General features: G+C 45.7%; 1 protein-coding gene across 1 annotated transcript in view; it reads left to right on the forward strand.

Annotated features, from left to right (window-relative positions):
* RELN (reelin) overlaps nt 1–24625 on the forward strand; it is a 368099-nt gene that overhangs the window by 180590 nt on the left and 162884 nt on the right. The window contains exon 12 of the mRNA XM_038740909.1: nt 18384–18529. Within this exon, the coding sequence (XP_038596837.1) occupies nt 18384–18529 (146 nt within the window). The remainder of the gene's footprint in view (nt 1–18383; nt 18530–24625) is intronic.

A 24625-nucleotide genomic window follows, 5' to 3' on the forward strand; every position in this document is an offset into this window, starting at 1 on the left:
GCACTCACACATAACACAGTGGGCCCGATGGCTAAATCCCTGTTCCCGGTTGGCCGCAAAGGTGGTTCTCTTCCTACAGGGATTCCCAGTCCCTGTAGAGAGGGCCCACCCCGCCTTTATCCTCTCCTTGCCTTACCCACTAATAATAATAATAATAATGATGGTATTTATTAAGCGCTTACTATGTGCAAAGCACTGTTCTAAGTGCTGGGGAGGTTACAAGATGATCAGGTTGTCCCACGGGGGGCTCACAGTTTTAATCCCCATTTTACAGATGAGGGAACTGAGGCACAGAGAAGTGAAGTGACTTGCCCAAAGTCACACAGCTGACAATTGGCGGAGCCGGGATTTGAACCCCTGACCTCTGACTCCAAAGCCCGGGCTTTTCCCACTGAGCCACGCTAGTTCTCTACAGAGCCAACTGAACAAAGCAGATACTACCTCAAGTTACCTGGGCATTGGATAATTATTTACCCTTCCTGGTTCGCTTGTCTGTCTCAAATGTCATGAATGCATTTATCCCCCCAAAACAAGGGAAACGTTGTCGGGGTAAAGGCGAGTCCTCTCTGACTGAACTATTCACTGAGACTAGGGGACCACTTTAAAAACAGAATTTTCAGTAGCCTGAAGGTACTCATTTTTCATTTGAATGCATTCACACTTACCAGTCTGATAATAATAATAATAATAATTGTGGTATTTGTTAAGTGCTTACTCTGTGCTGGATATTGTACCAAGAGCCAGCGTGGATACAAGCAAATTGTGTTGGACACAGTCCCTGGCTTATGGTTTGCAGATGAGGTGTAACTGAGGCCCAGATAAGTGACGTGAATTGCCCCAGGTCACAAAGGGGACAAGTAGCAGAGGTGGGATTAGAATCCATGGCCTCTGCCTCCTACACCCATGCTGTATCCACTACGTCATGCTGCTTCTCTAAGTCACGATGCATTCAAGAAATGAGTAGGAAGCAGTTGCTCTCTCATCGACTTGAGAGTCATCTTCCACCAGACTTGGGGGGTTCCCTCTGCCCCAGTGCCCCCCAATTCAAGGGCTCTCAGAGTTTCTAAACACTTCCCCAAGCCCAGCAGGGATCCCTCTCCCACTTACCTCTCTCTCTTTCTAGCCAAAGCACCAACCTTAAGTCAAGTAGTCCCCAAGATTGTTCTGAGATGCTGCAGTAACCCCGGCCTCCTTAGCCCCGAAAGACGCAAATTCATGCAGAAGCCGGTGATTTGGAGAATTCTGTTTTCACCACAAAATAGGTTATCTACAAAGCTAGCGGTGTTGCCCAGTCCCTCTAGCAATCGTGACTCAATTCTTGGTCCCCCTCCAAGTTTGAATCATGAGTTCTGCCTGTTGTTGATCTGGGTGTCCCTTCCTCTGGATGAAAGATTTATGCCCCAAACGAAACATTCGAGTTTTGCTCTAACTTGGCCTGCTCCCTCCAGAATGGGACGGGGGTGTGTGTGTGTGTGAAGGCGGAGGGCGGGGGGGTGGGGCAGGCAGGCTTTGTTTCTGTTGTTTGAGTCACTTGGTACACCAAAATAATCCCCTCATATCCCATTTGTTGAATTTCTTGAGACTGTGTGGGGTTTGTGGCAGTTTCAGTCATCCCACTGGTTTTCTCCAGCTCATTGGTCCCAGAAAAACCATCGCAAAACAAACCGATTGGGTTTGCTAGATCCAAATATTCCCCTTCTGTGAACCTATTTGGGGCCACCTCACTATCCCACCCGCTCCTGAATTCTTCCCAGAGCTGGGAACCAACCCAACCTGCGTCGAATTACCCCTAAAGCACCAGTCACTATTGACAACCGCCCAGTCCTCACTAAGCCCATAGCATGCCCGGTCAGAGGATCCCATGGGGGACTTGCACTGTGCTAGCTGGAAACCCAGCCAAGAGTGTGGAGCTGTTAGTGAGCTCAGGGCTGCCCCCCAATACAGGCCAGGAAATCGCCAATGAAATGGTGGTGGGGAGGAAGGAAGACGCTGGTTCATTTGGAGGATCAGGGGAAGGGGATATCAGGATTACAACCCACTGGGCAATTTCTGGGGGCAGAGTTGTGCAGCCTCAGGAGAAACAAATCCCTGGTAATCCCAGTGCTCCCAGGGGACCGGCTTGATTGCACCTAAGGAGTGGGTTCAGGGACTGGAAAGAAAGTGTTTGCCCCCTGCTCAATCCAAGGGTGATATGTGACAGCCCCCGTGGACCACCCCCAGCTCCCCATACCCACTCTCCTTCTTCCCCTCAATCTTCCCCTTGCTCCACTCCCTGGAAGGTGGCAGAGCTGGCATTAGAACCCAGATCCTCTGACTTGGGACCCTTGCTCTTTCCATTAGGCCACATCGCTTCTCTGTCTCTCCCCCCACCTCCCTTTTTCTCCCCACTTTCTTCCCCATCTCTTTCTCCCCTTTCCCCCTCTCTCTCCCCCCTTCTATCTCCCCCTCTCTCCCCTCTCCCCCATCACTTTCTACCTCTGTCTTCCTCTCCTTTTCTCCCTTTCTCTCTCCCTCTCTCTCACTTTCTCTCTTCCATTCCATCTTTTTCCCTTTCTCTTCCTTCCTCTCCCTCTCTTTCCCTTCAGTCAGTCATATTTATTGAGTGCTTACTGTGTGCAGAGCACTACCCAAAATAGCCTTCCTCTCCCTATCTTTCTCCTTTCCTCTCCCTTTCTCTTCATCTCTCCCTCCTTCTGTTCCCTCTCTGTCCCTCTTTCCTTCTCTTGCTGTCTCTCTCCCTTCCCCCCATCATTTTCTTCCTTTCTGTCTTTCCCTCCCTTTCTCTCTCCTTCCCACTATCTTCCTTTCTCTCTCCCTCTCTCCCCTCTCTCTGTCACTTTCTCCATCTTTCTGCCTCTCCCTCTCTCCCTTTCTCTTTCCCTCTTTCTCCCCCTCCCTGTCTTTCTCTCCCTTTCTCCCTCCCTCCTCTTCCCCTCTCCATCTTTCTCTCTTTTTCTCCCTCTTTCCCTTTCACTCTTTCTTTGTCTCTCCCACTCCCCTTATCCTGCTCCCCCTTCTCTCCCCTCCCTGTTTCTCCCTTTTCCTGTCCTTCTCCTGATCTCTCTTTCTCTCTCCCAACCCCCCCCTTCTCTCTCTCTCCCATCCCCTAATAACCACCTTAAATGGAAGAGCCGGCAGGTTTGGAAAGGCTCAGCGGGTACTTTAAGCACCACTGTGCGCATTTGTCAGTCAGGTGTTTGAACTTCGCTTTTGGGCGGCCCCAGTGCCAGCTGCAGTTCTCCGTTGAAGAGCAGCTCTCCCGCCGTTCCCTCCTCATGCGGGATGGAGCCGGCCTCCGCCTCCGCCACCCCGGTCACTCACACTTCCCTCTCGGAGGATCGAGTGTCTGGCTTGGTCGGCCCTGCCTCAGATTGATCTGCAGACGATGGACGGGGCTCAGGGGAAGGTGCCCTTCCTCGGACGTTACGCTGAGCGGTTCTGCTGACACTGCCTGCCGGTTATGCCCAGTTGGCCTTCCCTCTGCCCCCTTGGCCTGGCACTCTGAGCAAACACCATACTGCGGCCCCACGTCACCAGAGAGACACACACAGGCACCAGCATCTCAGGCACCAGGCATCTCTGAGGGACAGGGACCGCGTCTAATTCATCCCTTTGTAGCAGCATGGCCTAGTGGCTTGGGAGCCAGAAGGGCCTTGGTTCTAATCCAGGCTCCACCACTTGTCTACTCTGCGACCTCGGGCAAGTCTCTCTGGGCCTCTGTTACCTCTTCTGTAAAACAGGGATTAAGACTGGGAGTCCATGTGGGATAGGGACTGTGTCCAATCTGATTAGCTTGTATCTACCCCAACACTTAGAACAGTGCTTGACGCACAGTAAGTGCTTAACAAATACCATTGTTATCATTATTACAGTGCTTTGCACACAGTAAGCACTTAATGAATACCACTGCCACTTCTCTTAATAATAATAATAACAATGATATTTGTTAAGTACTTTGTGCCAGGCACTGTATTAAGCACTGGGGTATATATAAGCAAATCAGGTTGGACACAGTCCATGTCCCACATGGGGCGCACATTGGCAATCCCCATTTTACAGAGGAGGGCACTGAGTCACAGAGAAGTGAAGCGACTTGTCCAAGACCTGCCTTGACTCCCCTCAGTGCTCCAGAGGGAGCACAACTGGCAAGGGCTTGAGAGTGTGTGACACTCAAACAACCAGTGAGGATGACTCCAGATCAACCCGATTTGCTCGTATCAAGCCCAGCGCTTAGTACAGTGCATGGCACACAGTAAACACTTAATGAACACCAAAGTTATTACTGTGGTACCACATCCCATCCCCTCCCAGCGACTAAGACTCTGGAGATCCAGTGCCATAAGAGTGGTGGTGGATTCAGGCATGGTCACTCAAGGGCTACCAGCCTCCCCCACTGCCCATGCAACAGTAGTTTTCCAGGGTCCAGGAAAATGGGCAGGGGTCCCGAAGGCAAAGGGTCGGGGGCATTTGGCCCAATTAGTCCTCCATAGGGCAAAGCCAGAACCACACCCGGCTTGGCCTTCCAGCAATGTATGCCTCTTGGGCTGGAGAAATATCACAGATGTCTTCTTGACTTTGTGGCAGGAGGAATTCCAAGCTCCCAGCCTTGGATTTTCCAAAAGCGACCCGGCCAGGTGTTCGGGAGGTCTGGACTCCGAACAGGAGCTGCCTTTCCACCTGAATAAAGCTGAGCTCCACGGGACTTGTGCTTATTTCAGATTCCCACGTCACCTTTCATTAGCGATAGGAGGGTAACTCTGGTATCCCGGCCAAATGCCTACTTGGGAAACTGCATCCTGTCCACCTTAATTTCCTCTGCTTGGTGGCATTCCTTCCTTTGTGCGGCTGGGCATCACTGATATTACAGCCCTGTTATGTAATAATAATAATAATTGTGGTATTTAAGTGCTTACTATATGTCAAGCACTGTACTATGAGGTGGGGTAGATAAAAGATAATCAGGTACCAAATAGGGCTCATAGTCTAAGCAGGAGGGGGAACGGATATTGAATCCAACATTTTGGAGCTCAGGGGACTGAGGCTTAGAGAAATGAAATGACTTACCCAAGGTCACAAAGTGGACAATAATAATAATAAGGATGGTATTTGTTAAGCACTTACTATGTGCCAAGCACATAGATTCAAGGTAATCAGGTTGTCCCATATGGGGCTCACAGTCTTAATCTCCATTTTACAGATGAGGGAACTGAGGCACAGAGAAGTGAAGTGGCTTTCCCAGAGTCACACAGCTGACAAGTGGTGGAGCAGGGATCAGAACCCATGACTTTCTGACTCCCGGGCCTACATTGTTTCCACTGGGTTTCACTGCTTCTCCGTGCCCATCCATGGTGCAGAGACCACCGGGGAGAATTAGTTATAAAGGGCTTTGGCATCTGTGGGGTGGATAATGGGTGGGTGAGAAGAGATTGGCTCAAATAAACCCCATTTGAAACAGAGACAGTGTCTGACCTGATTAACAGTGCTTGACAAATACCATAATAATCATGATAACATAATCTTTCTTCCTCTTACTACAGCAGGTAAAAAAAATCACTTTAGCACAGTGCAGAAGGGGTCTATCCACTTATTTGTGATATCCTCTGGTCCGTGAAAATATGGGTTTGTCCTCTGTCAGAAAGCAGAGATCGGCTAGTCCACAGGACTTCCGGGATCTGATGAGCCCCTTTCCCATTCAGGTACAGGAACCGCAAATAGCGGAAGGGGTTCAATGAGCTGCCGGTGAGGGTGGCCTGTTAAAGTTCCTGGGAAGCTTTTCTGGGAACAAACAGCCTGCTTCCAGCCATGTTCCTAAATTTGAGGAGAAAGTCCTGAAAATCTGGAGCCTTTGAAAGCCAAGTTGGTCCTTATGAGGTAGTTTATAAAAATGCTATTCAGTTCCAGGTTGGAGCCATTGGTGTAACTGTGGCCAAATCATTATACACTTGTCTCATCGTATTCCCCAAAGTGGGGAAAAAAAATATTTTTACGATCCTCAGCACACAGCATCTCAAATGCTAGTCTTTCAGTATGACAGGAAACAAGGGAAAGCAGATTTTTGGAAACAGCTTCTAACCGGAGCTGAAGCCGTTGTTTGGAAAGGCAGAGGTGCTCTCTGACCTTCTACACACCTGGTCTAGGTTCTAGCCAAGTTTCCCGTTTTGTAACCAGCATTAAATCACCTAAAAGTTGGATATGTGGATAAAGATGGGCCTTCTGTCTTCCTCCTGGGGAAATTTTCCTGCTCCTCTTCTGCCTCTTCCTTGACACTTAGACGCCCCCGCCTCAGAAGTCTCAGAGAAGCAGTGTGACAGAGTGGAAAGAGCCAGGGCTTGGAGTCAGAGGACCTGGGTTCTAATTCTGGGTCTGGGTGACTTTGAGGAAATCACTTCCTTCTCTGTGCCTCAATTCCCTCATCTGTAAAATGGGGATTAAGACCCGGAGCCCCGTGGAAGTGGTCGGACTTCCAGGCTCTGATCCCACCAGCTCCGGATTGATCCGTCCTATATCATATAACGCCTCAAATCTCAGAACTCTGAAATGCCAACATAATTCATTCCTAGCGAGACACGGTGTCTAATTTATGGCTCTGCTGACAATGCCGTTTTAATTAATTTTATTCATCCTAATTCTCTTTCCTCTGCTCCTCGTATCTCATCTGTTTGTATTGCCTAGATTTTAATTAAAAAAAAACCTCTCCTCTCTAAGGAGCGATCTGAAGTGGCAAAAATAATCACTTAAAATATTACGGTCATTAAAAAATTGGCTGAGGTAGATGGCGTGCATTTTCAATTTCCCTCCAAATGATGTCTGAGCTCCCTTTAAAGTGCACTTTGTATTTGACTGGTAGACCACCAGGCAGACCAGCTCTCTGAGAGAAGCTTCCAGTTGGGTGGGCTGAGTGACAACTCCTTAATGGAGGAAATTGATGACTCTCCGCTGATGGAGAGGTGAAGGCAGGCTGGGCTGATTTCTTTCCATCTGCCACCAGCTCCCTGCAAGCTGGCATGGCCCAAATGCCCGTCTTCTTCATTCCAGAGAAAAGGGATTTAGCCAAAAAATAAATTGTGAGGGTACAGCTGTCTGAAAGAATCATCAGAGCCATTAGGCCCCAGGGAGAGACTATGAAGAGGTGCATTAATGTTCGTCTTTGAAGGAAACCTAATTAAACAATGGTGGAGGTGACCGCTGGGAATCACATGGTGCAGAGGTGAAGTCATTAACATTTGCAGAGGAGAGGAGGGAGCAGCCTGGGGAAGACGGGCTTCTGGACAGAGGCCAAAACCCTGCAAGATGGAGGAATTTTAGCCCGATGTTTCCTGTTGATGCTTTTTCTGAATAGCCCCATCCCGGCATTTGGCTAACCCGTGTTCCACAAAGGAAACCCATCCAGCGGTCAAAGCAGAAAACCATTTTTGATTGACAAGGGGCGGCAGAATGCCGCACTAATTTTAACTTCAGGGTCAAAATGGAAGCTTGGCTTTGGGATGCACGTGATTGGGGCAACAAAAAAATAAGGAATCCTGTAGGTGCAAAAACACAGGGGCTAGTAATGTTTGGATCGGGGGTGACCAAGGGGGAGAAAAATTACTGAGAGGCAACTTGGGTGCTGAGTGCGGACTCTAGGCCTTGATCCAGAAATCGTAATGATCATCGTATTTGTTAAGCGCTTATTATGGGCCGTGAGCTCTACTGAGCGCTGGAGTAGAGACCAGATAATCAAGTCCCACACTGAGGCTTGCAATCCAGTGCAGATATGCTCATGCACCTGATAGATCGATCTTGGCAGGTGATCAGAAGCCATTAGGCAGTAGCCAAATGTGGTTGTGAGCCCTTTCTGTGTACGGGTAGTTCTCGAAGCCAAAATGGATCTGTGTTTCAGAGGCGTAGGTTCGTAAGCCTTGTAAGTCTCATAATCAATCAATCAATCAATCAATCGTATTTATTGAGCGCTTACTGTGTGCAGAGCACTGTACTAAGCGCTTGGGAAGTCCAAGTTGGCAACATATAGAGACAGTCCCTACCCATCAGTGGGCTCACAGTCTAAAAGGGGGAGACAGAGAACAAAACCAAACATACTAACAAAATAAAATAAATAGAATAGATATGTACAAGTAAAATGAATAAATAAATAGAGTAGAGAAGCAACATGGCCAAATGGATAGAGCACAGGCCTGGGAATCAGAAGGTCCCAACTCTGCCACTTGTCCGCTGTGTGACCTTGGACAAGTCACTTCATTTCTCTGTAAAATGGGGATGAAAACTGTGAGCCCCATGTGGGACATGGACTGTGTCCAGCCTAAGTCTCTTGTATTTACCCCAGCGCTTAGTACAGTGCCTGGCACATAGTACGCACATAACACAAACCATTAAAAAGAAAGTAAGCGCAATGTTGCTTGACTTGTAAGTGCACAGAAATGGGCTCCTGGTTGAATAAGACTCTCGACTAAAAAAGCTGGATTTGGAAGCGCTCCACAGCTGTTTACCAAAGGCAGTCTCATTACTGCAACACAGCACTCCACTGTCTAATATATGAGCTAGACTTCACACAACGACTTGTACTTCCCAAGCGCTTAGTACAGTGCTCTGCACACAGTAAGCGCTCAATAAATACGATTGAATGAATGAATGAATGAACAACGGAAAGGCATCTGTATGAGAAGCGACATTAAACATCTTCCTGGATTATTAAGTTTTGTTTGAGAAGGATATTGGGTTTCTGCCAAAATGCAGATCAGAGTTTTCTATCCTAATTAAGAGCCATATCCATGCTGGAAATACATGGGTGGTTATATTAATTTGAACCTTATTGCATGGCGTGGCTCATTCTAGTTCCCAGTAGTAATGGCTTTTAGGGGATATGATGGATTTTAAGAGACTGATTTAATAGAAAAGATTGCTATCCAGTAGAAAAATGTTGCAGAATATATATTTTATCAGTATCCGCTCATCTCTGCTTATGCAGCCTGTGGTGTATAATGATCAGATTTTGGAAACGTATTTTTAAAAGGGGAAAAAGCATGAAAAATATTTAAAAACCTAGGCCTTCAGTTCCTATCACCGTGGCTCATGAACCTTCAACTCCCTGAACATCCCCATCTAGGTTCTCTCTAGAGAAGCAGTGTGGCCTAATGGAAAGAGCCCAGGCCTGAGAGTCAGAGGCCTTGGGTTCTAAGCCGGCTCTGCCACTTGTGTGCTGTGTGACCTTGGGCCAGTAACTTAACTGCTCTGAGACTCAGTCAGTCGTATTTATTGATCGCTCACTGTGTGCAGCGGGCTGTACTAAGCACTTGGGAGAGTAAAATATAAAATATAGCAGATTCATTTCCTCCCCTCAATGTCCCTGCCCACGACAAGCTTATAGTCTAGACTCAGTTCCCTCATCTGCAAAATGGGGATTGAGTTACTTGTTCTTCCTCCTGTGAAGGAGCCTGTGAAGCCAGTGTGTGAACTGATAATCTTGTAACTACCCCAGTGCTTGACCCATAGTAAGATCGTACCTACCATTGTTATTATTATTACTATTATGGTTATCATTTTGAACCTAAAGAGTTTGAAATGCCTAGCGCCATCTCCCAGGCGACTTTCCCAGCGGTTGGCACAAGGCCTCTGGCTCCACACCAGAGTTAAGGGGAGAAAGATCAGGATGTGGGACATTTGAGGACTAGGCTGAAGACCTGGTCTTCCGGCAGGGTCAGCGGAGTCAGTACTCCCTCGCATCCGGCCCCGCCTTCTGAACCTTTTGGACATCCTACGAGGTCTTGTCGAGTCAGAAGTCGTGGGTTCTAATTCCGGCTCCTCCACTTATTAGCTGTGTGGCTTTGGGCCGGTCACTTAACTTCTCTGTGCCTCAGTTACCTCATCTGTAAAATGGGGATGTAATAACAATGATAACTGTAATAACAATGATAACAATGTTAACTGTAATAACAATGACTGTGAGCCCCATGTGGGACAACCTGATTACCTTGCATCTACCCCGCGCTTAGAACAGTGCATGGCACATAGTAAGCGCTTAACAAATACCATCATTATTACTATCATTACGACTGATTCAAAGGATCTTCGGGTCCGATCTGGGTGGGCCTGAAAGCTTGGCAAGGCCCGTCTTGGAAAAAGCTGAGTCCCCGAAGCCTCCCCTGTAATTGGAGCTGGTCCCAACCCGGGAGGCTGGAGTCATTTAGGACTTACCAACTCCCCCATCTCTCTGGCTTGGGCCTAATGCTTGGACCTGGACTTGCCCTAGGTGTCTGCACATCCCTAGCCAACTAATCCCATGCGGAGCCCTGCAGGCCAGGGGATGGGGGATTGAATTCCTCACAGAAATTTATCTTCCCTGGACCAACTCCAGGGTCATTCATTCATTCATTCAATCAATCGTATTTATTGATCACTTACTGTGTGCAGAGTACACAGTTCTCCGTTGAAGAGCTGCTCTCCCACCGTTCCCTCCTCATATTATTAATATGCTTGTTAAGTCCTCACTATGTGCCAAAAACTGTTCTAAGCACTAGGGTAGACACAAACATGCAGTTTGGGAGAGTAAAACAATGAACAGACACATTCCCTGCCCATAACGAGCTAAAGTCTGGGGGTGGGAGACAGACATTAATATAAATAAATAAATTAGAGATATGTACATAAGTGCTGTGGGGCTTGGACGGGGGTAAGGACAAAGGGAGCAAGTCAGGGCGACGCAGAAGGGAGTGGGAGAAGAGGAAAGGTGGGGCTTAGTCAGGGAAGGCCTCCTGGAGGAGATGTGGTTTCAATAAGGCTTTGTAGAGGGGGAAGAGTCATTGTCTGTCAGATCTGAGGAAGGAGGGCGTTCCAACCGGGCTCCAGGGAGCCGATCCGTGGTGGGGCAGCTGGGTGCGGGTGGTCGCGGTCCCAAATCACAGAGGCTCACTTGCTCCTGCCCAGGAAAGCGGGGATGGTTTGCCAAAGGGAGCAGGAATAAGGAGGCTCCAGTGGTACCTTGATTCCCACCCTCCCCCTGCCACCCCAGATGGCAGCAGTTCTCCAGAATCCTGCTAGACAAGAGGGGCATCCCCCCGGCTTTTTTAAATGGCCCAGACTGAGCCCCTTCCTTCCTCTCCCCCTCATCCCCCTCTCCATCCCCCCATCTTACCTCCTTCCCTTCCCCACAGCACCTGTATATATGTATATATGTTTGTACATATTTATTACTCTATTTGTTTATTTATTTTACTTGTACATATCTATTCTATTTATTTTATTTTGTTAGTATGTTTGGTTTTGTTCTCTGTCTCCCCCTTTTAGACTGTGAGCCCACTGTTGGGTAGGGACTGTCTCTATATGTTGCCAATTTGTACTTCCCAAGCGCTTAGTACAGTGCTCTGCACATAGTAAGCGCTCAATAAATACGATTGATGATGATGATGATGATTTGTTAAGCGCTTACTATGAACCAGGCATTGTTCTAAGCACTGGGGTAGATACAAGGTCATCCGGTAGAACGCAGTCGCTGTCACACGTGGAGCTCACAGTCTTAATTCCCCTTTTACAGATGAGGGAACTGAGACCCTGAGAGGTGAAGTGACTTGCCCAAGGTCACGCAGCAGACAAGCAACGGAGTTGGGATTAGAAACCAGGTCCTTCTGGCTGTCAGGCCCGTGCTTTAACCACTAAGCCATGCTGCTTCTATCACGGGCAGTGGTCTCTATCGACCCTGATCTAGTCGTCCATCTGCCTTTGCCTCTCGCCACTGCAGATGGCCTGCAGTCCGACTGCTGGGGGGCGAGTTAAATTCCATTTTTTAGACTGTGAGCCCACTGTTGGGTAGGGACTGTCTCTATATGTTGCCAATTTGTACTTCCCAAGCGCTTAGTACAGTGCTCTGCACACAGTAAGCACTCAATAAATACGATTGATGATGATGATGATGATGATTCACTCCCCGGGACCAGCTCCTTTCAGGTTCCCTCAGAGTTTCTAGGTGCAGGTCACTTCTGCGGGGGAACAGGGACCCCAAAAGCAGTGCCATGCAATCTCTGCCCTCCCCCCGGCAGGTCAAAGAGGGGGTTAGCTGGTGTGGAAGAGGAAGGAAAGACTTTTTACAAGGTTTCTGCTTCAACTAAGGGATAGTGATAGTCATGTGCATTTTTTTTGAATGGGTTTTAGTTGCAGAGGGCTCAGGAAATACACATGGAATGTGCCTACCTCTCTTATATTGCACTCTCCCAAGTGCTTAGTACAGTGCTGTGCTCACAGAAGTTGCTTAATAAATATCATTGATTGATCTCTGGCCTCAAGGAATGTAGAAAGCTAAAGAACATAGTCTTCGGTGATGATGTTGATGGTGTTTGTTAAGCGCTTACTGTGTGCCAAGCACTGTTCTAAACGCTGGGGGGGATACAGGGTAATCAGGTTGTCCCCCGTGGGGCTCACAGTCTTAATCAATCAATCAATCAATCATATTTATTGAGCGCTTACTGTGTGCATAGCACTGTACTAAGCACTTGGGAAGTACAAATTGGCAATTTAATCTTAATCTTAATTTAATTTAATTTACAGATGAATTAACTGAGGCACAGAGAAGTTAAGTGACTTGCCCAAAGTCACACAGCTGATAAGTGGCGGAGTCGGGATTTGAACCCATGAACTCTGACTCCCAAGCCCGGGCTCTAAGCCACGCTGCTTCTCTCATGCTGTGAATCGAAGGGCCAGTAGGAAGAAATTACTGGCCGCTGATGAAAGTCCAGACTTTCCGTATGGTATAAACTAACCGTGTACCCAAATCCTTAGCTAACAGCACTCCTTTTTCAATCTTCCAAAGCTTGAAATTGGGAAGAAGGTTAAGTTCTTGTTAAGTTTAACAAGGCAGTTCAGCTGTTGGATGGTAAATTAGCTTCTCAAAGGAGCATTAGACCACATTGTACATGACTCAATCTAATAATACCCACGGACTTTGTAAAATGAATGGGACATCTAGGCTTCACTGAAATGTACTCAGATATTAGATAGCAACCGTTATCATTTATTCTGTACAACTCTTCATTGGCCCTCTAGTTAAATTGAGTGTTTATTCAGACGGCTTGCTATAATAAACATTGTTTTAGACTAACATTTAGTTTTAGACATGCTAACACTTGGAGGATAATATGATAATGTCTACATAATGTATATTTTAATAGCTGACTTTTATCAAGTGTGCAATTCCAAATGGTGTAGGCAGCTATGAGATGTGTTCCTGGGATTTGCAACCTGGATTCATTATCAAAGTCCCTTAAGAAGATTTACTCCTCCTGCCTCACTCCAACAGATCTGTCTCCCAATTTTTAAGTTTGTCCGGACGAGAGGCAAGGCTAACATTTCGTAAAAAGTGGCACACTTTTGAAGCTACACTTGTATTTTTTTAATTACATCTATTTCCTCTTTCTGGATAAGAAAAAATAATTTTGTATAAATTGATTGGTGTGTAAATGGGTCATTTCCTTCTAATCTCAGTTAATACAGGATCTGTTGAAAATGAAATAGTAATACAAACACTAGCTATAGGGTGATAGTCTAGTTATTTGTGCCTGAAAAGGACAATTATATGTTCCAAGAATACCTAAAATTGCGGTAAAAGTCAATTAGCTATCGATAGCTACATACAATAGAAAGTATCTCTCTTTTTTATAGTATTTGTTAAGCACTTACAATGTGCCAGGGACTGTTCTGTGTTCTATGTTTTATGTACCCCAGTGCTCAGTACAATGTTTGGCACATAGTAAGGCCTTAACAATTTCCTTTAAAAAAGAAGAGCCACTGGGGTGAACAGAAACAGGAAGCCGGGGCTGGGAAGCTGGGAAGCAGCATGACCTAATGGTTAAAGCACATGTCTGGAAGTCAGAGGACCTGGGTTCCACACTTTGCCTGCTGTGTTACCTTAAGCAAGCCACTTAACTTCTCTGTGCCTAAATTTCAAAAGGGGGAAGCAATTCCTGTTCTCCTTCCTACACAGACTGTGAGCCCCCTGTGGGGTAGGGTTTGTGTCTGGCCTGATTAACCTGTATCTATCCCAGTGCCTAGAACAGGGTTCGGCACATAGCAAGTGCTTAACAAATACCATCTAAAAAAGACAACAACAGTAACAAAAAACCAGAGTACCAGTGGAGTCAGAGACAGGGAGATCAAGGTAAAAGGGTCGGGCAGGACAGGGCATGTAGGCTCCAGTAAGCTTTTCCTATTTGTGTTTTTCTTTCCTTATTAACCACGTGATCCAACTTCAATTGATGTTCTGTACAGGTGTCAAAGTAAAAATGCTTTAGAATTTCCCATCAGTCTTCAATTTATGAACCCCTCTTGTGTCCTTTTATAGCTCAGAAGGGTTATATGGAAATTAGTTTCTTGTTAAGTGCCTGGGCAAATTTTGTCTGTGCCATTTCCTCCGATAATGATGTAGTGTGTCCTGTGCTACCTCCTTTACTCATTCAGCCGTTAAGACACATTAGTGGCCGAGTCCTTATTATTTTGAGGGTAAACATAGCCCACGGCGGAACAGGATCCCAGAATCTCTTGGTAATTAATCTGACCTGTTTCTTGAACTCTATATAGTCACAGAATTTTCCTAATTTTATAGCAGAGGCTCTCTTTTCCTCACTAGTAACATTGCTACTTCCAAAAATGCGTAATAGTGACTCTGTTGCATAACAACATTTCGGTTCTCCACTTTGTCACTAAATATTGGATCAAAGACCTAACAGTCAGTAGACTAGAATAGAATGAGTTGAATCAATGAAGCAATGGTATTTATTGAGTGCTTACTGTATGAAGAGCCCCGTACTAAGCACTTGGACAATATAACTCACGTTCCCTGCCACAACAAGCTCACATCCTGAAGATGAGCTTACATTTAGAAATGAGGAGCAGCGTGGTTTAGCGGAAGGAGCCCGGGCTTGTTAGTCAGAGGTCATGGGTTCTAATCCCAGCTCTGCCACTTGTCATCTGTGTGACTTTGGGCAAGTCACTTAACTTCTCTGAGCCTCAGTTACCTCATCTTCTAAAATGGGGATTAAGACTGTGAGCCCCACGTAGGACAACCTGATTAGCTTGTATCTACCCCAGCGCTTAGAACAGTGCTTGGCACATAGTAAGTGCTTAATAAATACCATCATCATCAAATGATTAAAAATCCAGCGGTTCTCCCCTCTGTTCCCCCACAAATGTAGACTGTAAGCCCCGTGTAGGACAGCGATGGTCCTGATTAACTTGCCTCTACCTCAGCGCTTAAAATGTGACTTTTCAAGGCACTTAACGAATACCAAAATGATAATGATAATAATAGGTAACTTGAAAAAGAGCATCTTGCATGATTGCTATTGAATTACTGGTACTTTGAGGACATTGAAGCCTAGTTGCTTTGTTGGTAATATTGGCAACAGTGCTTGGCACGTAGTAAGCACTTAACAAATACCATCATTATTACCTATGTCAGTCAACTGAAACAGGCCACTTATGGCCACCTCCTCGAACAACTGTTTATTATTATTATTATTATTAATATGCTTGTTAAGTCCTCACTATGTGCCAAAAACTGTTCTAAGCACTAGGGTAGATACAAGTTAATCAGGTCGGACACAATCCCCGTCCCACATGGAGCTCATGTTCTTAATCCCCATTTTACAGATGAGGTAACTGAGGCATAGAGTAGTTGTGACTTGCCCAAAGTCACACAGCACACATGTGGCAGAACCGGGATGAGAACTGAGGTCCTTCTGAGTCCTAGGCCTGTGCTCTATCCATTAGGCCACTCTGCCTCATCAGCTGTTAAAGCAGGTTTTCAAGGAACTTGAGCTTCTCCAAGTGAGATTGTTTTGAGAAATGGCATTAGCACTTTCAGGCCACGAAGGTAACAGGTAAGAAGTTCAAGTTCACCCCTCCGTATGTCCCTTCAATCATTCAATGGCATTTATTGAGTGAGGAGCACTGTACTAAGCGCTTGGGTGAGTACAGTACAACAGAGTTGGTAGACATGTTCTATGCCCACAAGGAGCTTCCAATCTATAGGGAAGACAGTCATTGAATGTCCTTGATGAGAGTGAAGCAGGTAACCAAAGATCACCGTGGGAGGCATTATATGCAGGTGTCAAAAAAAAAATGAGGCTTCAACACGCCTAGACTTAGAGAATCTCGGACTTGGGATATCAGGGCTTAATAACTAGCCTGGCCAACTTCCAGGGGTAAGGATTTGACAATACATGGATATCAGGGCTTAATAACTAGCCAGCCCGACTTCCGGGGGTAAGGATTCGACATCACGTGGCTTGGGAAATAAGGTGCAAGTCCAGGATGTGGCCTGAAGGATTTAGCACAGTTTTCCCAACCAAAAGAATCTAGATCGTTTCGTTATAAACCCATGATTTTAATAAGAAAGCCCAAAGTTCATTCAAGAGCTAAATTCATTTCCAGTGCTAAATTCATTCATTGCCTCTTGGACTGAACCTCACATATACTAAACGATATATGGCTATTCCTAATCTGCAATAGTATTTACTAGCTAACTTTTCTAAATGAAAAAAAAAAAAGCACTGATGATTTGCAGCTATCGATGAGCAAATTCTCACAGAGAAGTGATTCACAAATCCTAAACCAGGGTGTCAGACAGACACCCTGGACAGACTTGGAAAGGAGAGGACTTGGTTAGGAACAGCACACTTTGTTCAGGAATGGAGGCCGTTTTTATGGGAGGGGGCAAGAGTGGATCTTGATTCAAAATAATTACGCTACCTCACATTACTGATTACAAGTAATCAGTAATTACAAGGTAATTACAAGTCACTTAACTTCTCTGAGCCTCAGTTCCCTCATCTTGTAAAACTGGGGATTAAGACTGTGAGCCCCACGTGGGACAACTTGATCACATTGTATCCTCCCCAGTGCTTAGAACAGTGCTTTGCACATAGTAAGCGCTTAACAAATGCCATCATCATCATCATTACTGGTTTAATAGTGTTTTTCATCTTTCTCCTCAACATGCTGGAGAAGCAGCGTTGCCTAGTGGACAGAGCACCGGCCTGGGGGTCAAAAGGACTTGGGTTCTAATCCCAGCTCCTCCGCTTGTCTGCTATGTGATCTTGAGCATGTCACTTCACTTCTCTGTGCCTCAGTTACCTCATCTTTAAAAAGGGGATTAAGACTCTGAGCCCCATTTAGGACAGGGACTATGTCCAATCTGAATAGTTTATATCTACCCCAGTGCTTAGAACAGTGCCTGGCAAATAGCAAGTGCTTAATAATAATAATAATGTCGGTATTTGTTAAATGCTTACTATGTGCCAAGCACTGTTCTACATGCTGGACAAATGAACAGTCCTTGGCACATAGTAAGCACTTAACAAATACCAAAAAAAAATGCCATTAGAAAAAAAAACACCAGTGGAATTACGAAGCAACCGCACCAAGTCTGAAAATGTGTGTAAGCCAACTGTCCCGGAACTCATTTCCCTTTTCGATTTCTCATTCTTCGCCTTGCCCTGAAGATACTGAAGGGTGTGATTTTTCCGATCTGGCCACCATAGCATCAATGTAAATGGATCTCCTGCAATTGATAGCTGTCGCCAGCAGCCCTGTCCCAAGAGCAGAGTGTAAGAAACGCAGCTGCTTTGGTGACTGCCATGACCTTTTTTGATATTCCATGCTTTGATTAGCCACCCGTTCTCCTCAGCTCTCATTTACGAACCAGTTGGAGAAGGTTTGAATGGCAAGCCAATGGTGTGTGGAATACTGAAAAGGTCAGAGTGATTTAGCTCATAGCCATAATTCCAAAACCACAGGCCACAACCTCATTGTACCTCATTCCCACAAAGACAGGACTGAACAAGCGTTTATATGCCAATGAACAAAGCCCTGCTTCACACTGAAGGCTATAAAGCATGGGCATGGGTATCAGAAGGACCTGGGTTCTAATCCCAGTTTCACTTACTTTCCTGCTGCATGACTTTGGGCAAGTCACTTAACTTCTCTATGCTTCAGTTCCCTCATCTGTAAAGTGGGGATTAAGACTGTGAGCCCCACATGGGACATGGACTGTGTCCAATCTGATTAGCTTGTCCCTACTGCAGTGTTTTGAACAACATCTGGGACATAGAAAATGCTTACTAAGTTCCATAAAAAAATAGCCAAATTCATATGTCCTCTTCATCTCTCTGCAGGAGGAATAACCGAATTAGCATTGAATGGATTGGAAATAAAATGAATTGATAAGGGAATCGTGCAACTTTAGGAGTAGATCAAGTGAGGAGGATGAAAGTATTTTGTTTCCATTTGAGAGCTGATGATAAATGATTTCCCAGCTTTATCAAGCATCAGTTGTACACACTTGAGAGCTGCCATTTGACTAAAGTGATCTAACATGGCACTTTGTACCCCCCTCCCCCTTATAGCATAGCTGCCAGTCCGACGGGGATGCCATTTATTTCCACGGAACCGAGGGCAGCGAGTTCAACTTCGCCACCACTCGTGATGTCGATCTTTCAACGGAGGATATCCAAGCTCAGTGGACAGAAGAGTTTGAGAGCCAGCCTATGGGGTGAGTGCTTACCAGAGCTATTTGTGCAAGAGTTATCCGCTCTCTTCTGGTTGCATGCTTGAAAAATCACAAAGGTTATTTGTTTTTGATGGTATTTATTAAGCTGGAGTAGATACGAGCCAATCAGGTTGGTCAGACGCATTCCCTGTCTCACGTGGGACTAAGAAAGCTTTTCACTTGTGTACTAGCCAAATAGCTTCCCCTGATCATGCGACATTATATAGATTATCTACAAAACAATAGTTTAGAAGCAGATAGCTTTGGACTAAAACTTCTGTTAAAAATCTGCCTAAAGGGGATGTGGGAGATGGTTTCTTTGACCCTTTGGCTGTCTGAGAATTTGACAGGAGATTTGACTATAGACCGAAGCAGGGGGAACCCAAACCCCCTGCTGATACAAATGGGAAGGAGGAAAAAGGGAGCATGCGGTCCAGGAGAGAGGATTTGTGTATTGATGATGATAACTCATCATTGTACCAGAGGACAAGTAAATGCCCCTAATCCAAAGAGCCCAAAGTGCTTTCATATAAATGCCTTCCTCCATCCTCCCAATGTCCCCAACACCCAGAAGAGTGGTTATCATTATTTGCCTTTTACAGATGCGGAGACGGATTCACAGGGAGGTTAACGGATTCACAGCCTCCCAACTTCCTGAATTTCCATTAATGTGATGGGGCTGGTTTCAGGCCTGACCTTTAACACGTAGTCTCTTTCCATGCTGTTTTTCTATGTGGAGGTGGAGTGGCAGAAAGTTATTATTATTATTATTATTACTAGTAATAATAATAATAACATAATAATAATTGTTAAGTGCTTACTTTGTGCCAGATTCTGTACTAAACACTGGGTTGGACACAGTCCCTGTCCCATGTGGGGCTCACGGTCTCAATCCCCGTTTTACAGATGAGGGAGCTGAGGCACAGAGAAGTTAAGTGACTCACCCAAGGCCATACAGCAGACAAGTGGCAGAGCCGGAATTAGAACCCGTGACCTTCTGACTCCCAGTCCCGTGCTTTAGCCACTATTCCATGATTATCAGTTTGGTCTCAGCCAACTCACAGCAAAGCCATTGTAAGGGTGGCAGTTCACCTTGCCTCCGTGTGGACTGAGTATGGATCAGATGTTCTAGCAAAATGATGGAAATTCTTCTGTGGCTTGGATTAAGGATTCGCTTCCATCCTTCTTACCTCCCCTCCTTCCTTCCCCAGTTCCTCATCATCAACTTCAGAACATGGATGCCGACTGTCTCGTATTGTACTCTTCCAGAATGCCGGGCAACGTCAAATCTGTTCAGACTTGCTTCAAAAATGGCATCCCTTGCCCCTATCCAGTTACTTGCAGTAAGAGCTCAGCAAATTGCAGATTCCAGTCAATGGATTGTCAGGGTCTATCAACCAGTCGATGAATTATGTTTGGTTTTGTTTTCTGTCTCCCCCTTCTAGACTGTGAGCCCACTGTTGGGTAGGGACTGTCTCTATATGTTGCCAACTTGTACTTCCCAAGTGCTTAGTACAGTGCTCTGCACACAGTAAGCGCTCAATGAATACGATTGATTGAATTCACTGAACATGTACTGCTTGCAGAGTACCATACTAAGCATTTAGGAAAGTATAATACAATCAAGTTGGTAGACACCATCCCTGCCCACAAGGAGCTGTTAGTTTATAGGGGAAGGCAGGCATTAAAATAAAATACAGAGAGAGGAAGTAGTAGCATATGAGGCTGTTTAAGTGCATGCTCTGGGGCTGGCAATCATCCCGTCAATCGGTGGTATTTATTGAGTCCTTACTGTGGGCAGAGCACTGTACTAAGTGCTAGTGCTAATACCATCAGTATTTGTTAGCATTCTCTCATTACTGAGGTCTTTTGCCAGCTCCAGAATTGTAGAGTGAACCTAGGGCTCCCCTTCAACCTCCCTGAAACCCAAACTGTTTCTATTTTCTAACCGGAATATTTTTGCCTTCTGAAATGAGGGCACATTTGTAATCTCAGCATTGAATAGCTTTAACAGATACACTGATAATTTATGTGTTGGAGTGTTTCTGAACTCTGGCTTCAACCTACACAACACTTCATTTAATTAGCAGCTACTACTTCTGACACCATTGAGGCTGTCTCGGAGAGAAAAATGTTTTGAAAGAAAGCACATTACGCCTTTGTAGACATTATTCGCTTTCCTGCTTTCCCTCCTCTACCATCTTGATACTTTTTCATGATTTAAATGGTTGCGGATCCGACCTCTTTCTTGTTTTCCTTTAGCAAGATGTTTCATTCATTGATTTATTTCAATAAGAAAAGCGGCATGGTTTAGTGGATAGAGCTTAGGCCCAGAAGTCAGAAGAACCTGGGTTCTAGTCCCAGCTCTGCTACTGCTGTGTGACCTTGGACAAGGAACTTCACTTCTCTGGGCCTCAGTTACCTCGTCTGTAAAATGGGGATTAAGACTGTGAGCTATGTGATACAGGGACTGTGTCTAACCTGATTAGCAGCATGGCTTAATGGAAAGAGCATGGGCTTGGGAGTCAGAGGGTTTTAATCCCGGCTCCGCCACTTGTCACCTATGTGACTTTGGTTAAGTCACTTAACTTTTCTGTGCCTCAGTTACCTCATCTGTAAAATAGGGATTAAGACTGTGAGCCCCACGTGGGACAACCTGATGACCTTATATCTACCCCAGCGCTTAGAACAGTGATTGGCACATAGTAAGCGCTTAACAAATACCATTATTATTATTATTATTAGCTTGTATCTACCCCAGCACTTATAACAGTGCTTGACACACTAAACAAGTACCATTATTATAATTATCATTCAATATTTCTAGACTATGAGCCCGTTATTGGGTAGGCTTATGACAGTTATGGCGTGGCTCAGTGGAAAGAGCACGGGCTTTGGAGTCAGAGGTCATGGGTTCGAATCCCGACTCCACCACATGTCTGCTGTGTGATCTTGGGCCAGTCACTTAACTTCTCTGGGCCTCAGTTACCTCATCTGTAAAATGGGGATTGAGACTGTGAGCCCCACATGGGACAGACAACCTGATCACACTGTATCCTCCCCAGCGCTTAGAACAGTGCTTTGCACATAGTAAGCGCTTAACAAATGCCAATTATTATTATTATTATTATTATAGGGTCTGTCTCTATCTGTTGCCAAATTGTACTTTCCAAGCATTTAGTACAGTGCTTTGCACACAGTAAGCGCTCAATAAATACGATTGAATGAATGAATATTATGTATTGCGTGCCTTCTGTATGCAGAACACTACTAAATGATTGAGAGAGTATAATAAAAATAAAAGCAGGGGACCTGCCCTTTAGAGCTACTATCACAGTATTTAGTGGTGTGATGTTGGTAATTAAATGATGGAATAGGAGGATGTTTTAGGATCATTTTACCACTAGAAATTTTGGTGCCCAATTTTGGGAGGAGCAGGGCTAATGATGAGTGCTTTGGCACGGGTAGGCAGAGATTTCATGTTTTCATATCAGTGATCTCACTTTTTTTAATCACTACAACATTCCTCTTCTTCTAGTTCCGCCTAGTTCCTAGTTCTTGCCTCCACTTTTCCCAAGGTCAGCTGATCCACCAGCCCCGCCATGTGAGCCTCTCTTCTCTGAATAGTTATCCCCACCATGAGATGCTCTCTCCACTCTGCCAAGCTACATTCCACCTTCCCTTCTAACCTCTTCTTTAAAAATTCCTCCTCCAGGAAGCCTTCCCATCTTATCCACCCGTTTACGGCTGCCACTCAAGCTGCTGCAGCATCTCCAAATAACTGAAAATCTTGCAAGCTCTTTGAGATGTGTAGTGCTTATGCCCTGGGATTTGAAATGTTTATCTCATTTTATGTTTGTTCCTACCCCTCTCAAAAGATAGTCGGTTTCTTGAGGTCAGAAATTCTGGCTTATTTTTCTTTTGTGATTCCCCATTGGACCAATACAGGGATGAGTTATCAAGTCCACACTCAATTAGCCGCACTGCGGATGTTGTTGACTGGTTTCATAGATGCAACTCAGAGCAGTTGTGTCACTCTTTTTTTTTTAATGCTGTTTGTTAAACATTTACTATGTGGCAGGCACTGAACCAAACACTGGGGTAGTTACAAAACTAATCAGGATGGATACAGTCCATGCCCATGTGGGGCTCATGGTCTCAATCCCCATTTTACAGATAAGGTAACTGAGGCCCAGAGAATTGAAGTGACTTCTCCAGGGTCACATAGCAGATAAGCGGCAGAGCCGGAATTAGTATGTGGATCCTTCTGACTCCCAGGACCGTGCTCAATAATAATAATAATAATGGTACTTATTAAGCATTTACTATGTGCCAGGCACTGTACTAAGTACAAGATAATAAGGTTGGACACAGTCCCTGTCCCACACAGGGCTCACAGTCTTAATCCCCATTTTACAGATGAGGGAACTGAGGCCCAGAGAAGTGAAATGACTTGCCCAAGGTCACACAGCAGACAAGTGACAGAGCTGGGATTAGGACCCATGACCTTCTGACTCCACTAGGCCATGCTGCTTCTCCGTCCTGTGTGATATCTACTAGACAGCTGCTTCTTCAAGGCATCGTTAGTTGGTCCCGATCCCTTCTCAGGAGCAAAATGTGGGAGTGGGCACAGCTCCGCCGAAATCCTCATTTAGGTAAATACGACTCCCCCAGGAGAGCTTCTCAAGACACCACAGCATCTCCACCTCAGGTGTTGTGGAGGAGAAAGCAACCTCAGCATGGCTTACTGGAAACTTAGTGATGGTAGGGGGGATATAGGATGGAACCCAGGTCTTTCTGACTCTCAGGCCTGTGCTAGACAACAAGGATCCCATTCTGACAAGGTTTTTGAGTAGCCTACTCTCTACTTACATCTGTTCTTTACTTCCTTCTTTGTCTTCCCCATTCCCGGCATGTTCTGAATGGTATTACCCGGCGGACAGACAGCAGAGTCAATTCCTCCGTGATCATCTCAGGCTAAAGGCTTTCAGGGCCTAGCGTCCACATCATCACTGTTCAGATGGAGCTTGGTAATGAATGAAGAACCATTACCAGTAAATGGAACTCCTCATCCCCAGTGCAGGAGAGCGCTTCGGGATAAATGCTCTTTGTAGCCGGCAGACACGCAGGAAATGCTTGTTGACTGGCTGACAGACTGACCTATTTTGTATTCGGCTGCTTCGTCAGGACTGAGAATGTTTCCTGTGGATTGTTTTCAGGTTTTAAAAGAGTGCATCAAGCTTGGATTAAAAGATTGGACGATTGCATACCCTGACTCACAGGACCATGCTCTGTCCACTAGGCTACAGTGCTTCTCTACTAAGTGCTGGGGAAGATACAAGCTAGTCAGGTTGGACCCGATCCCTGTTCCACATGGGACCAACAGTATTAAATCCCTCACCTCACCTCGCTTCTCTCCATCTGCAACCCAGCCCGCACACTTTGCTCCTCTAGTGTTAACCTTCTCACTGTGCCTCGATCTCGCCTGTCTCACCACTGATCCCTCTCCCGTGTCCTGCCTTTGGCCTGGAACGCCCTCCATCCTCAAATCTGACAATCACTGTCCCCCTCTTCAAAGCCTTATTGAAGACACATCTCCAAGAGTCCTTCCTATGCACAATCACTCTCCCCCTCTTCAAAGCCTTATTGAAGACACATCTCCAAGAGGCCTTCCTATGCTAAGCCCCACTTTTCCTCATCTCCCACTCCCTTCTACATCACCCTGACTTGCTCCCTTTGCTCTTCCCCGCTCCCAGCCCCAAAGCACTTATGTACATATCTGTCATTTTATTTTATTTATTTGTACTGATGTCCATCTCTCCCCTCCTCCCCCCAAGCTGTAAGCTTGTCGTGGGCAGGGAATGTGACTATTTATTGTTGTAGTGTACTCTCCCAAGCACTTAGTACAGTGCTGTGCACATGGTAGGAATGTGAGCCTGTTGTTGGGTAAGGGACCATCTCTATGTGTGGCCGATTTGTACTTCCCAAGTGCTTAGTACAGTGTAAGCGCTCAATAAATTCGATTGAATGGATAAGCACTCAATAAATATGAATGAAATCCCCAAGTGGAGGCAATGGGACTTCTGATTTCCCAGCCTG

Source organism: Tachyglossus aculeatus (genome assembly GCF_015852505.1).
Source record: "Tachyglossus aculeatus isolate mTacAcu1 chromosome 12 unlocalized genomic scaffold, mTacAcu1.pri SUPER_6_unloc_1, whole genome shotgun sequence".
NCBI classification, from domain to species: Eukaryota; Metazoa; Chordata; class Mammalia; order Monotremata; family Tachyglossidae; genus Tachyglossus; species Tachyglossus aculeatus.